The sequence below is a fragment of the Haematobia irritans genome, chromosome 3 (genome assembly GCF_050003625.1).
Source record: "Haematobia irritans isolate KBUSLIRL chromosome 3, ASM5000362v1, whole genome shotgun sequence".
In the NCBI taxonomy this organism is placed as follows: domain Eukaryota; kingdom Metazoa; phylum Arthropoda; class Insecta; order Diptera; family Muscidae; genus Haematobia; species Haematobia irritans.
The window spans coordinates 35,953,163-35,968,567 of NC_134399.1; the positions used below are offsets into that span (position 1 = coordinate 35,953,163).

Sequence of the window (15,405 nt, forward strand, 5' to 3'; positions counted from 1 at the left end):
CGTGACTCACGAAAATGTTTTGTTTTTTTTTTTGTTTGTTTTTAACCCATGTCAATTTAAGTGGCGGTGTAAAAAACCAAATATTCGTGCTAATCCACTAGTATGTTGCCAAGAAGTGGCTTCCTCCCTTTTTACGATTCCTTCCAAATTCCCCACTGCACTGCAGATATGTTTTCCACATCATCGCCGCATTTCTCGTCACTGGGACATCCCAATTGAAGTTCAAAATTTTTTCAAAATCATTGTTTTTCAAACCTTTTTTCTCCAGGCCTTATGTTCAAAAATATGTAATTTTACTACCACAATTGCCTAAAGTTGCCCACAGGCAACTTTTCAATTTTAAAAATTTCTCATCTGTTGTTTTTTCGCAATTCTAAGATTTGACTTCCAGAAATATTTTATTTGACATGTACTACAATAGATTTAATAAAAACTTTCAACATTTTAGTTGTAATTTTTGAAAAAAGTCACATGTATAAAAACCTCTTTTTAAATTCGCAAATATTTTTTTCTTGAGGTACGTGCGTATTAATGAATTTTTTTTTGCTAATTGACAACCAAATTAGCTGATTTTTCATTCAACTTGAAGAAAACACTTGTAGCTTTCGATACCGTTACAGTTTTATGAACAAAAACAAAAACAACGCTGACAGTGAGTCTCAAAACACAAAAAGTTGCCCACAGGCAACTTTAGGGTCGAAAGGGTTAATGATGCTGCAAAAAAGCGTCGCCAAAAAATTGTGAAAAAGTTCTTTTTGGGTCTGGGAGGGGTGCAAAATTGGCGGAGAAGCGATGATTGTAATATGAACTTGTCATAGGACAGATGTCAACATTTCTGAAGCGTTTGCCCAGGAATATTTTCAAAAATTTTCGATTTTTCTATAATGGATTTAGCATTCTAGAATGAATAATTTGTAATGGGAAATTTTTGTTTTTTTTTTTAAATAGGTTAAAAAGAATTAATAAAATAGTTCTTTTTAACCTATTTGAAAAAAAAAAAACTAAAATTTCCCATTAAAATATGAAAAAAAGAACTATAAAGTCCTGAATAAAAAAACTTCCTGTGTATTTTAACTACACAGGAAGTTTTTATTATTAACTTCATTGGAAGTGCTTTTAAAGTTGTGCCCTTAGAACAACTTCCAAATTTTTTGCTCGGAAAAAGTGTGGAACTATTTTTAGTTGCTTTATTAAATATTAATTGTCTAGTTATCTTGATGTCTGATTTTTTATTCATTTTCAGTCTATTAAATTTTAGCTAGGGGGGCTATAGCCCCCCCCCCCCCTAGGAAAATTGTCTAGCTACGCTAATGAGCACCAGTTGTTAAAATTAAACAATTTTTTTTGAGTGTAGGAGAAGGGATTTAAAATCGAAAATGTAAAGTAAAAAATTTGTCAGAAAAGCCTAGTTTTCGAGATATCGACATCTGAAAATCGGTATTTTCCTTTATATATTTGTCAATTCTGACAGTCATTTTTCATGAAATCAATAAAATTCCGTTTTTATTTATTTATTTATTTCATAAAGAGTCAAGTCGCTAGACCATATATGACCCAAAAACTACACAATTCTTTGAATAATTGACTTAATTTATAACATTAACGGCATTTTTCATGTAGCTCCGTTAGGCTTTAACTGCCAGTTAACAGAAAGTAAATTGCAAATATCTTCTCTCCAGTTAACTTTAACTGAAAAATTTTCGTCAGTTAAGTTCCTAACTAGCATATGGAATATATATGCAAGATGACAGCTTCGTTCATAATACGGTTTAAAAGTTGGTTAGTTAATGGAACACTAACGGAGCTTTATGAAAATGGGGGTAATTAGAATAAAAAATATAATAAAAAGAATCACCGGCTCTATAGTCTCGATTAATTGATATTACAAACAAATTTACTAAAATAATAGAATATAAATAGAATTACAATGATATGAAAAAAAGTAATAAAATAATGACAATAATAACCATTCAACATTACCTAGCTTATAGTCTAGAAATGAGAATATAGGATTAAATGATTATAAATTTGTGTAAATGAGCATTAAATAAATAATAGGAAAAACTAATACTGAGAAATTACTTACAAAAATGTATAATACAGAAAAGAACTAAAGAATTATAGAATTATATCTACTTCATATTAGAGTTCATCATTGTCTATTAGTAAAAATAGGCATTTTCATTTCATTCATTTCATTTTCATTTTATTTATTTTGCTTTCCTAATACAAAAGATATATATCTTATAATGAGTATTAGAATCAGTAATGTTATAACAAATATAATAAATACAATAATTAGAAAGATAATTTAATAAAGATAATAATAATAATAAGGAATTGGATTTACATATAATATGATACTGAATTAGATATTGTTGTTTATACATAAAGATTTCTTTGTGATTAACTGCCCTGAATTGCATGTAAGTTGAAGTTGATTGGGTAACTGATTCCAGAGACGCGTCGCATATATATAAAACTGCCGCTCAAATAACTGACTTCTATGTCGAATCTGTATCAAATTGTTACCACATTAAAAAAAAATAGTACATTTTAAGCAGAAAATATTAAGTAAACATTTTGTCGGAAGATCGTAGTTTTCGAGATACCGACCCCTAAAAATTGGGTATAGGTGGCCGGCCTTCTGCCGGGATTTCAGACTTTCTCCTATGGACAGGGTCCAAAGTGGGCTAACGCGAACCCAAAGGGGATAGGTACGCGGCCTTCGGCCTGGTCTTGAGACTTTCTCCTACGGACAGAGTCCAAAGTGGGCTAACGCGAACCCAGGACCTCTCCGGGTCCATGTTATTCGAAATATATTAGTTTTAGGATGATTATGTGCAATGGATACTAAATCCAATATACGCGATAATGAAAACTTTAGGGGCCTGTAACTCCGAAAATAGGTCTTTCCGCCAAAAAGTGGTATATAACATTTTGTGCTTAGAATCGAAAAGTCTACACGCTGGCCAAAAATTGGACCAATCGGACCACTTGTACTAAAGTAGATTTAAGCCGAAGGAAACCTAGTTTTCGAGATATCGACATCTGAAAATCGATATTTATACCCTGCGCCACACTGTGGAACAGGGTATTATAAGTTAGTGAATATGTTTGTAACACCTAGAAGGAGACGAGATAGACACATGGTGTTTTTGGCAATAATGCTCAGGGTGGGTCCCTGAGTCGATATAACCATGGTGTCTTTGGCAATAATGCTCAGGGTGGGTCCCTGAGTCGATATAACCATGTCCGTCTGTCCGTCCGTCCGTCTGTCTGTGAACACATTTTTGTGATCAAAGTCTAGGTCGCAATTTAATTCCAATCACCTTCAAATTTGGCACATGTTCCTAATTTGGGTCAGAATAGAACCCTATTGATTTTGGAAGAAATCGGTTCAGATTTAGATATAGCTCCCATATATATCTTTTGCCCGATATGCACTAATATGGACCCAGCAGCCAGAGTTTTATACCGATTTGCTTGAAATTTACATTTTAGTGCAAACATAACACTTAGTCGTATAGTCAAGTGTGCAATATTTGATTGGAATCGGTTCAGATTTAGATATAGCTCCCATATATATCTTTCGCCCGATATGGACTTATATGGCCCCAGAAGCCAGATTTTTGGCCGAATTTGGTTGAAATTTTGCCCTAGGAGTACAATTAGTAGTATAGTCAAGTGTGCAAAATTCGATTGAAATCGGTTCAGATTTAGATATAGCTCCCATATATATCTTTCGCCCGATATGGACTAATATGGTCCTAAAAGCCAGAGTTTTGGCCCAATTTGGTTGAAATTTTGCACAGTGAGTAGATTTAGCATTATAGCTATGCGTGCCAAATTTGGTTGAAATCGATTCAGATTTAGATATAGCTTCCATATATATTTTTCGCCCGATATGGACTTATATGGCCCCAGAAGCCAGTGTTTTGGCCCAATTTGGTTAAAATTTGGCACTATGCGTACAATTAGTAATATAGTCATTTGATTGAAATCGGTTCAGATTTAGATATAGCTCCCATATATATATTTTTCTGATTTCGACAAAAATTGTCAAAATACCAACATTTTCCTTGTTAAATCGCCACTGCTTAGTCGACAAGTTGTAAAAATGACTAATTTTCCTAAACTTCTAATACATATATACCGAACGATAAATCATAAATAAACTTTTGCGAAGTTTCCTTAAAATTGCTTCAGATTTAAATGTTTCCCATATTTTTTTACTAAAATTGTGTCCACCCTAGTGCATTAGCCAACTTTAATTTTGAGTCTATAGATTTTGTAAAAGTCTATCAAATTCTGTCCAAATAGAGTGATATTTAAATGTATGTATTTGGGACAAACGTTTATATATAGCACCCAACACATTTGACGGATGTGATATGGTATCGAAAATTTAGATCTACAAAGTGGTGCAGGGTATAATATAGTCGGCCCCGCCCGACTTTAGACTTTACTCACTTTTTTTATATTTTTGTTAATTCGGACAGCAATTTTTCATGAAATGAATGAAATTGCAATTTTTTGCGCAAAAACTATTACATTTTTTGTAATTTTAGTTTATTTATTGCCTCACATACAACAAGATCTATAATCTTACAATTACAGTGTGTGACATAAAATATTTCAGTTTGTTTAAGAAAAAAACAAAGGCAAATAAAATAAAAAATGAAATCAAAAATATAACAATGTTAACCAATTCGATTCAAATTTTAAAATTTTAAATTAATATATATAGTAACAAACAAGTATAATAACAAAAAGTAAATGTAAATACCAAAATGATTAAATAATGATTTTTTGAAGTTATCTGCGTTGCCTATGCGTTGAATAACGGGAGGGAGAGAGCTCCAAAGACGAGTTGTGTTAGTAAAAAATTGCCATTCAGAAAGCAATAGTTGGTTACGATTTACAGCCATAAGTAAACGTCTACTTGATCTTCCGAATTGTAATTTCATATGAAGATAACCTGGAGTTTTTGTATATATCAGTTTATGCATCATGATGAGTGCTTTAATATTCATATAATCTCCAATATCGACTTCGTCCGTATAAGCTCTTGCGGAAAGCTGAACAATGAATATGGCTTTATATGCTGATTCGAGACGATTTGTACTGTTAACATTAGTTTTTGTAAAGAGTTCACTGCCATACAACAATACTGGGATTAGGTACGACTTGGCCAATAGGGTACGAATATTAAGGGTGGAAGATGCTGCTTTTGATATAAAGTTCGTAACATACCAAACACATTTTTCCTGTCTCAGCAATTATTTGATCGTTCCATGTTAGAGAAAATTATTCCCAATTTTTTGTTTTGTGTGTGTGATCGATTTGTTCACTTCCAATTTGTACAGCATAGTCGCAAGAAATGTTTTGTGCATGACCATTTATTAAAAGAAATTTACATTTTTTGGATTTATTTGAAGACAATTATTCTGAGCCCATAAATATATTTTGCCAAGGTCATAATTTAATTTATTTACGCCACCAGCTAATTAAGATTTCTTACAACTCAGGTAAATTTGAACGTCGTCAGCGTAAATATGTATTTTTGAGTGATCAAGAGTATTGGGGAGATCATTGATGTACATGGAGAATAATAATGGACCTAGTATCGAGCTTTGCGGAACGCCAGCTATTACATTTAGAGGCGTGGAAGATTTGTTTTTTATCACAACAGACTGGATACGATATCTTAAGTAATTCGAAATTAGTTTTACTGCTGAATTTGAAAAGTTGAAATAGCGTTCAAGTTTAAAGCAAATAAAGTGGTATATTTTCCGTTACATCCAATAATGCGGTTATGCAACTATGTTTAGGTCTGAAACCGGATTGATGCACAGACAATAACGAGTTCTGTCGCAAACATTCTGTTATTTGGAAATGGATTATGCGTTCAAACACTTTGGATAAATATGGTAAAATTGAAAATTGTCTGTATTCATTATTGGCATTAGATTTTGGGATTGGTATCACCTTCGCATGTTTCCAATCCATTGAATAATTTCCAGTCGTTATGATTGTATTGAATAGGTGTGTTATATGTCTAACTATAACTATGGGTAGAACAATTTTCAAAAATTTTGGATGGACATTGTCCAATCTAAGAGAAAATTTTAAAGAGAAAATATTATGTAAAAATTTGGAACAACTACTGTTTATGGGCCCCTCACCGAATTGCTTGAAATTAATATATGTTATGTAGCTTAGTATGGTGATTCTAAACAGATCAATTTTTTCCGGAAATGTCCGGGTCTTGAGATATAGCACTCCAAAGGGTCAATAAAAACTTGACATATCTCCTTTGTTTATTGTCCAATCTAAACAAACTTGGTATCATATGAAAGCTGAGTCCTCTGAGTAAGAACAAAAAAAAGCTCAATAACTTTGCTAAAAGTGTACCTATAAAGACATGTCGCACACCAATCGAAAGGCCAGAGTATATGCTTTCAAACTATGAAAAAGACCTAGGGTATAATCGAAGACTTTTTGAGATATAACAAAAAATTAGGGTAAACATTCTTTTATTCTTTTTATATTTATATCTCCCAAACTGTATTTTATATTTATAAAATATTTTATGCGTTTAAAAGTGCATTAAAAAACCTTTCATATGTTTAGATTGGATAACAAACAAAGGAAATATATCAAGTTTTTATAGACCCTTTGGAGGGCTACATCTCAAGATCCGGGCATTTCCGGGGAAAAATTTACCTTGTTAGAATCAGTTCATCAAACTACATAACATATGTTAAATTCAACGGATTCGGTGAGGGGCCCATAAACTGCAGTTTAGCCAAAAATTTTGTCGGAAGAGCGTAGTTTTCGAGATACCGACCCTGGAAAATTGGCCGGGGTTTGAGACTTTCTCTTATGGACAGAGTCCAAAATGCGAACCCAAAATGGGTAGGTGGCGGCCTTCGGCCGGGGTTTGGGACTTTCTCCTGTGGTCAAAGTCCAAAGTGGGCTAACACGAACCCAGGACCTCTCCGGGTCCATGTTATTCTAAAATGTTACTTTTAGGATGATTATGTGCGGTGGATACTAAATCCAATATACATGATAATGAAAACTTGAGGGGCCCGTATCTCCGAAAATAGGGTTTTGAATTTTTATTTGTTACAATTGTCAATTAAACATTGGCGTAGCTAGGTATTTGGTAGTGGGAGATGACAAACCCATAAAATACCTTTAGCTACGTCTATGTCATTAAGCAAATACCCACAATCAAAGTTCTGCTCAAATGAAAACATAGTAATCAACTGAAGCTTGAAAATACTTTCCCAAATATGCCTTGGCCTAAATATAATATATCGTTGGAGAGGTAATTGAGAGAACTAGCAAGGAACATCTTTTTAAATACAATTTTTTGTTGGAATTAAAAATATGAATTGAACCCAAAATGGGTTGAGAGAACGAGCAAGGAACATCTTTTTAAATACAATATTTTTTTTTTGAATTAAAAATATGAATTGAACCCAAAATCTGAGGCACATAAGTGTAAACTTTTTTCTTCTAGAATGCGTTTAATGAAGTTAATGCGCTGTCCAGACTATAAGTTTATCCGGAAGACACGGATTTAGTAAATCGTTATGCTTCATTTGTGTATAATTTTTCCTCCTTGTTTAGTGCATTTCATTAACGTACACAAGAAAGTCAAGGAAACTTTCTTAAACCATATATAATTCTATGAACTGAAATATAATTAAATTGGTTCATAGGGTTCACTTATTTTTTTAGTGTATGTGCCCAAAATAAATTGCGTACATGTCAGATAGAAATTGCTGTTTTAGCTGGTCTGGCTGTTTTAACTGGTTAGTATATCGAAATATTGATATACTAACCAGAGCTTCCCCCATTTGGGAAGCTCTGGTTTAATAGGTAACACCTTGTGTTAGCGTGGCTAAAAATTCAACAAAAAATTTCTAGTTTTTCGGAAATGCTTTAGCTTCTGAATTTATTTTATTTTAATTATAAATATCGTCACTTACAATAGCAAAAAAATCCGAAAAGCAAATTTGGTGACATCAAAAGATTAAAAGTGGAAAATAGGACAAATAAATTGTATACGATTTGCATAGTATTGTTTCTGTAGGACTAAAATCCTTCAACTGATGAATTATTTATTAAATTGCCGTCAGAAATATCGTCTTTAGGGCAAAAATCAAGGCAGATTTAGTAAGGTAGTTTTAGTATTACAAAAACAAAAATGTCAGTCGCCATATTGAAACTTTGATTCACAGTCAAATTGAATAAAATTTCCCAATTGTTGAACAATATAGTCAACAAGTGGGAAATTTAAAATAGAGAAAATCTGGAAATGTATCGATGTTTGCTTCGAAATATGAGGAAAAATGTTACGGTTCGCTAGAATAATTGAAGTAATTTTACCATCAATTATGAGGACAATTTATTTCGATACTTTTCTGCCATAAATTTAAAGCAAATTGAAAATTTCAAAATGTATTTAAATTCAAATTTATTTAAATTTTTTTAATTTTGTCACAATTGTCAATTAAACATTGGCGTAGCTAGCAACATTTTCGTAAGGGGTAAAAGCTACAATGTGTGCTCTTTGTGAAGATACCTCAAAAGAGAAAAAAAAAATTCTTGTAGATGGGAAGAAACAAGGATTGGTTAATTCATTGCTATATAATCATAGTTTGAAGAAATACTGCATGATATTTGGTAGGGGGAGATGACTAACCCATAAAACCCCTTTAGCTATGCCTATGCCATTAAGCAAATACCGACAATCAAAGTTCTGCTCAAATGAAAAAAATTGTAATCACCTGATAGCTTGAAACTACCTTCCTAAATATATCTCGGACAAAAATACTGAATACTTCGGAAGTCATTGGAAACTTCAAAATTTTCTAAACTTTTGGAAAGAGAATTTTTATTATTATCTGAAACGAAAATCTTTCAATACTTGAAAAATTTGTGGGTTTACATTCAACAGTGTGGTGATTGCACAGTTCACACAACAATATATTGCAAAGGTATTTTCAACTATGCACATTTCTCAGGATCTGTTCTAATACTATTTCCGACTTAGTTTTGTAACCTGAATAATAAAAATGGGAAATTGAGAATCTAAATTAGTATTTAAGATGCTGGTTCGTATCTCAGTTTTGTGCTGCAAATTCGAATTTAAATTAAAAGTATGAGCTAATTCCAATTGACCCATACTCTACTGATCTGTAGATTTGACGTTTCCAGGTAAAATCTCGAGTCGCACCAGATTATCGGTATAATCAAATCATAGATTTCTATTTCTACACCGGTACACAATAATAATAGCATATTAATTTCTAAAAGAAGTACATAAGCTCAAAAGAGAAACAATGAAATATGGGCATGTATATGGTCTGTTAATTATTGACGTCAAAATAACTGTCTTAATTAACAACAACAACAATGCATGAGTCTTAAAAACTCAGTGAGTAAAAAGTAACTGGCGATTGATGATGGAAATAAATACACCCATGCAAACATTCAGGTAAACCATTAGCCGGAACGCCCAAACAAAACTACTCATTCTTGTATGCATATTTAGCCGTCGAACGGATTCTACTTGTAGCTTTAAGATTCATATACACTCACGTTTATGTGGGAGTATGAGCCAAGTTTAACTGAATTGAATAGTTTTATTTGTTGAATGATTCAGTAATACGCTGACTTTTGGTGCAAGCTGATTGTAACGAAATAAACAATTTTTTCTATTAAGGTAGATTGTTCGCTAAATTTCTTAGATAATTATTGTTTTGAATTCGTAATACATATCTATCCGTGAGGTTTATCATACTTGACAAAGAAACACTAAGTGATGTGCTATTTTTATTTCTCTTATCAGAGTTCACCAATTGTTACCCGGCGGGGAGCACAAAAAGCAAAAATACAGACTCGAGCAATGGTCAAATCTGCAGTTGATAATCGAAAGCCCAATGCAGCACTACTGGAGGCAAAACGGAAAGCAAAATTATTGAAAATGCAACAACCGACACAAATTGATGGAGCAGTCAAGGATATATTTCAAAATGTAAGCTATTGTCGGCAAAATTTATTTTCGTCAATTCTGAATTTTAAATTTATTTTCACACTTTTTTCTGTACAGGCTGTTAATGCAAAACAAATGATGATGCGTCCTACAGGATTGGTCTATGACGAATCTATGTCTCAACATCGATGCCTTTGGGATGATAAACATCCAGAATGTCCAGAGCGATTTACACGGGTTCTCGATCGGTAAGTTTTTCTTGTGGTGTATTAAATAAAATAGTTGGGATTATTTATATCTCTATATCAAAATGAGCCAACAATGATATGCGTCGAACTCGGTATACAAAAGGTCCGTTATAATTGACCTAGATATAGAATCGGGTAGCTCTCATTGACAAAAGATAAGTTAATCATCTATAGTGAACGTATTCCAAGTTATACATTTTTTATGATTTCATTTTATACGGAAAGGGCGTTGGACCGTTAAAAACCCGTGTGTGAAGATTCCACTTAGGAAAAATATCACCAAAACCTTTATCCACCATTGAATGAGGAGTATACTAACTTTGCCATTCCGTTCGTAATACATCGAAATATTGGTATCAGACCCCATAAAGTATATAGCGCTGTTTGTCTGTCCATAGAATTTCTGGTTTTCTCGGCTAAAAAAACGGGTTATCAAAAACCGGTGGTCTGTATGTGTGTGTTTTTTTTAATAAATAATTGGCATGACCGGTTCAACCGATATTCATAAAAATACGCAATGAAAAGAAAATCTAATTTTATTGTCACAATAGATTAACGAAAAAACTAATTCGATAATTTATAAAAAGTTGGACACAATTTATTTAATTCAAATGTACGTTGCACCTATTTGGAAGTGATTTTATTGCAGTTTATTAACATACCCATTTGTCTAATTTTGGCATTAAATTGGTAATTTTACAATGAAAATATAAAAACCGAAAGCCGTTTGTTGAGGCCTTAGGTTAGGTTAGGTTAGGTTAGGTGGCAGCCCGATGTATCAGGCTCACTTAGACTAATCAGTCCATTGTGATACCACATTGGTGAACTTTTCTCTTATCACTGAGTGCTGCCCGATTCCATTTTAAGCTCAATGACAAGGGACCTCATTTGTAGTGAAACCACTTAGAGAAGCTTTGAAAACCCTCAGAAATGTCACCAGCATTACTGAGGTGGGATAATCCACCGCTGAAAAACTTTTTGGTGTTCGGTCGAAGCAGGAATCGAGGCCTTAGGTTAGGTGGCAGCCCGATGTATCAGGCTCACTTATTCTCACTATTCAGTCCATTGTGATACCACATTGGTGAACTTGAGGCATTGAAAGCACCGGTTCTACCGGTCCCGGTTCATTAAAACCGACAATCGGTTTAAGAATTCAAACCGATCCACCTGTTTTTATCAACCGGTTTCACTCTTCTTGAAACTTGGTATAAGTTCTTGTTATTGATATTATTGATAGGTCGGATGATATTGCAAATGGACCATATTGGTAATTATATATAGCTCCCATATAAACCGATCCCCAGATTTGTCTTACGGATCCTCCTAGAAGAGCAAATCTTATCCGATCCGTTTGAAAATCGATACGTGATATTAGTCTCTAATAACTATGCAAAAATTTTATCCATACCGATCGCCAGATTTGATCTCCGGAACCTCAAAGTGCAATGGCCACGCATTATCATAAACCGCACAAAAAAAAATCACATGATGACAATAATAATTCTTGATTTTCCAATACCCAGATGGGACAGTTTATTTTGTTGACGTAGCCACGATGGTGGAAAGAGCTTCGTCAGTCAAGATGATGGAATCCAATGGAATAAATCTCACCAATTTTATAGCGTATTTATTTTAATAATTTTTATTTGTTGAAGCTATATCGTTCCAATTTTGGTAATGGCGTGGCCTCAATTTGTCAAATGCCAAAGTCGCAAATTTGTACCAATGGCCACTGGTGTGTATGAACTTACTCTCTCCCTGAGAATCTTGATGTTATTTGCGCAGGAATCTGTTTAAAAAATGTATATTTAAAAATCAAAACTTACAGTGTTAAAGGTTAGTTGGTCGATTTTAACAAACGTCAAAAATTGATTTTGAAAAGCCTCGATTTATACCGCAAACCATTTTTAGTAATCACTTATTCCCTTTCAGTAATATTGTGGACATTTCGGAGTATTTCAGATCCAAAAGTTTATTTATTAAAAATTATTTTTGTATTTAGTTGCAGGGAATTAAATTTAGTTGAACGTTGTCAGATTCTACCATCCAGAAGAGCAACAAAAGATGAAATTATGCTGCTGCACAGTGATGAACATTATAAACGGCTGGAACAGACATCAGGTGTTCGTGATGATGAGAAAATGGAAGATTTAAGTTCCCACTATGACTCAGTTTATATTCATCCGGTGAGTGAAAACTTATTTTTAAATGATTTTGCAAAGTAACGAGAGTTATTAATTTAATTTAATAACTTAATTTTCTTTAACCATTACAATAGAGCACATTCGATTTATCACTCTTATCGGCGGGATCAACTATTGACTTAGTGGAAAATATTGTAAGTGGTACAGTACAAAATGGAATGGCAATTATACGACCACCTGGACATCATGCCATGAAAGCTGAATTTAATGGGTGGGTTATTTATACGTTGCTAATAAATTCCAAAGTTGTATACTTCAATATCGAGATTTTAGAAATGTTGCCATACAAATTGGCACAAAACAAAAAACATATGCATTTATAGTGAAAATCAGATGTTTTTTGCAATTCAGTCGAACATCTTTCAAAATTTTATATTGTCGATATCGAGGTATCTCAAGTATAATTATGTTAAACAATGTTTTTTGTTCTTTTAAAGTTACTGCTTTTTCAATAATGTAGCCATTGCTACTCAATATGCCCTAGATGTATTGAAATTAAAAAAAATTATGATTGTCGACTGGGATGTCCACCATGGCCAGGGAACACAAAGATTTTTCTACCACGATCCAAGGTGATTTTCTTATAAGATGAAACAATTTTATATGTATTTCATCATTTGGTTTTTTGTTTTAGAGTGCTATATTTCTCCATTCATCGATTTGAACATGGCACATTCTGGCCAAATCTGAAAGAATCAGATTTTGATGCTATTGGTTATGGCCCAGGTTTAGGTTATAATTTCAATTTACCCTTGAACAAGACTGGCATGACAAATGGCGATTATTTGGCGATATTCCAACAAATATTAATACCTGTGGCATGCGAATTTCAGCCTGAACTTATAATTATCTCTGCAGGCTATGATGCTGCTTTGGGTTGTCCAGAGGGTGAAATGGAAGTAACACCAGCATTTTATACACATCTCATTAATCCTCTTCTGAAATTGGCAAATTCCCGATTGGCTGTCGTCTTAGAAGGAGGTTATTGTTTAGATTCATTAGCCGAGGGAGCTGCCTTAACATTAAGGGCTCTGTTGGGAGAGCCCTGTCCTTCATTAGTGGAGAAATTGGAACCACCGTGTCTCTCTATACAAGAGTCAATTCTTAATTGCATTTTTGCCCATCGTTCATATTGGAAATGCTTGCAAGCACAAGATACATACACCATGGAAGACATCAACAATGTTAATCCCCAAATAAATTTACACAAAGTCAGTCGTGTATTTATTGGAGGACCCCCACTGCCAGAACGTTTTCCCACGAGAGATACGGCACCGAAAATTCCCTTAGACATAGTTGAGCGCAATGCCCAACGTTTGAATAGATTAAAAGCTGGTAAGTTGGAAATTTCTTGAGCAAGAAAGCGATCGATTCTAGCACTCATTGTTTTCAGAAACAAAACTCTTCTCACCGAAAATACGTGTTTGTTATGTTTACGATGAGATTATGTTGCAACATACCAACATGTATGAAGAAGGTCATCCCGAGCAACCAGAACGTATAAGTAAAATCTATGAAATGCATCAGGATTATAAGCTATTGGAACGTATGCAGAAATTACCTTCGCGGTCGGCAACGACAAATGAAATTTGTTTGGCTCATACACGATCGCATTTAAATTCAATTCGTCGTATTGGTGAAAAGGATGAGCTACAAAATATGGGCTCCAAATTCAATTCAGTTTACTTCCATCCCAAGACTTTTGAGAGTGCAACTGTTGCTGCTGGCTCAGTACTACAAGTGGTTGACAAAGTTGTTAAGGGTGAAGCAAGAAGTGGCGTTTGCATTGTCCGTCCCCCGGGACATCATGCAGAATCCGATGTACCTCATGGATTTTGTATATTCAATAATGTGGCTATTGCTGCCCAGTATGCCATCAATGAGCATGGTCTGGAAAGAGTTTTAATTGTTGACTGGGATGTGCATCATGGCAATGGAACGCAACATATTTTCGAATCGAATCCTCAAGTTTTGTATATAAGTGTACATCGTTATGATAATGCCAGTTTCTTTCCCAAAAGTAAAGATGGTGATTTTGATTCGGTGGGTAAGGGTGCTGGTGTAGGATTCAATGTTAACATCCCTTGGAACAAGGTAAGTGGAATTCACTGAATTTATTATTCTTCAGAATATGTACAAAAGACGAAAGTTGAATCGACTTTACATAAAAAATAAATAATAGAAAACTTTTAATTTGTTTGAAAAACGAGTTGTAATAAGTGACGCTTTTATTGTAATCATTTTAATCCTTAAGCATAGAAATATGGTAACTTTAGTTTGTAACATGTCATTGTATCATAAGCTGAATAAAATCGGCGATTCCTTACTGAGGTTATGTGCAGACTTAACACATGGTGTCAGAAGTGAAAATCTTATTCAGTTAATAATATTGCAATCGTTGCAGTATTATCATAATACAAAATCGTAACCAATTGATAAACATTATTGGCGATGGCCTTGGTGAATAGCGACCGCATGCCACCTCCATTGGATGGCTCGAATTTGGCGCTTCAGTGGCCGGGATGGAAAAGGCATTTTCTTATTTATATGACCGGGAAAAAGTTGCTGAAAGAGGCAGAGAATGTTAAGATTGCGCAACTATTAATGATCGGCGACAGGCACATTATCGATATTTACAATGCTCTATACCCAAACGATGGATCAATTGACGAGTTATTGGGTGTGTCTGGCGGTGGAGAAGCTTCGAAACCCGGGCGTAAATTGGACGAAGTTCTTTCGCGTTTCGATGAGTATTTTATGCCGAAGAGAAACATATCCATGGAGGCATTCAAATTCAATTGTATTGTCCAAAAAGAACACCAACCATTTTCAGAATTTGAGACCGAGTTGAGGAAGCAAATACAACATTGTGACTTCAAATGCGTTTGTGGTGCATCCTATGAAAGTCGTATGCTGCGCGACCGTATTATCATTGGAG

The 15,405-nt window shown here is 33.9% G+C and overlaps 1 protein-coding gene across 5 annotated transcripts in view; it reads left to right on the top strand.

The window, feature by feature from the left end:
* Positions 1-15,405, top strand: part of HDAC6 (histone deacetylase 6) — a 31,271-nt gene that overhangs the window by 2,130 nt on the left and 13,736 nt on the right. For 4 of the 5 annotated variants that reach the window (XM_075302121.1, XM_075302122.1, XM_075302123.1 and 1 more), the window contains 7 exons: positions 9,872-10,057; positions 10,133-10,263; positions 12,266-12,449; positions 12,542-12,678; positions 12,905-13,039; positions 13,102-13,802; positions 13,861-14,561. In XM_075302121.1, the coding sequence (XP_075158236.1) occupies positions 9,872-10,057; positions 10,133-10,263; positions 12,266-12,449; positions 12,542-12,678; positions 12,905-13,039; positions 13,102-13,802; positions 13,861-14,561 (2,175 nt within the window). Of the gene's footprint in view, positions 1-9,609; positions 9,746-9,871; positions 10,058-10,132; positions 10,264-12,265; positions 12,450-12,541; positions 12,679-12,904; positions 13,040-13,101; positions 13,803-13,860; positions 14,562-15,405 lie in introns of those variants that run through there. The other variant, XM_075302120.1, reaches the window with a different exon arrangement.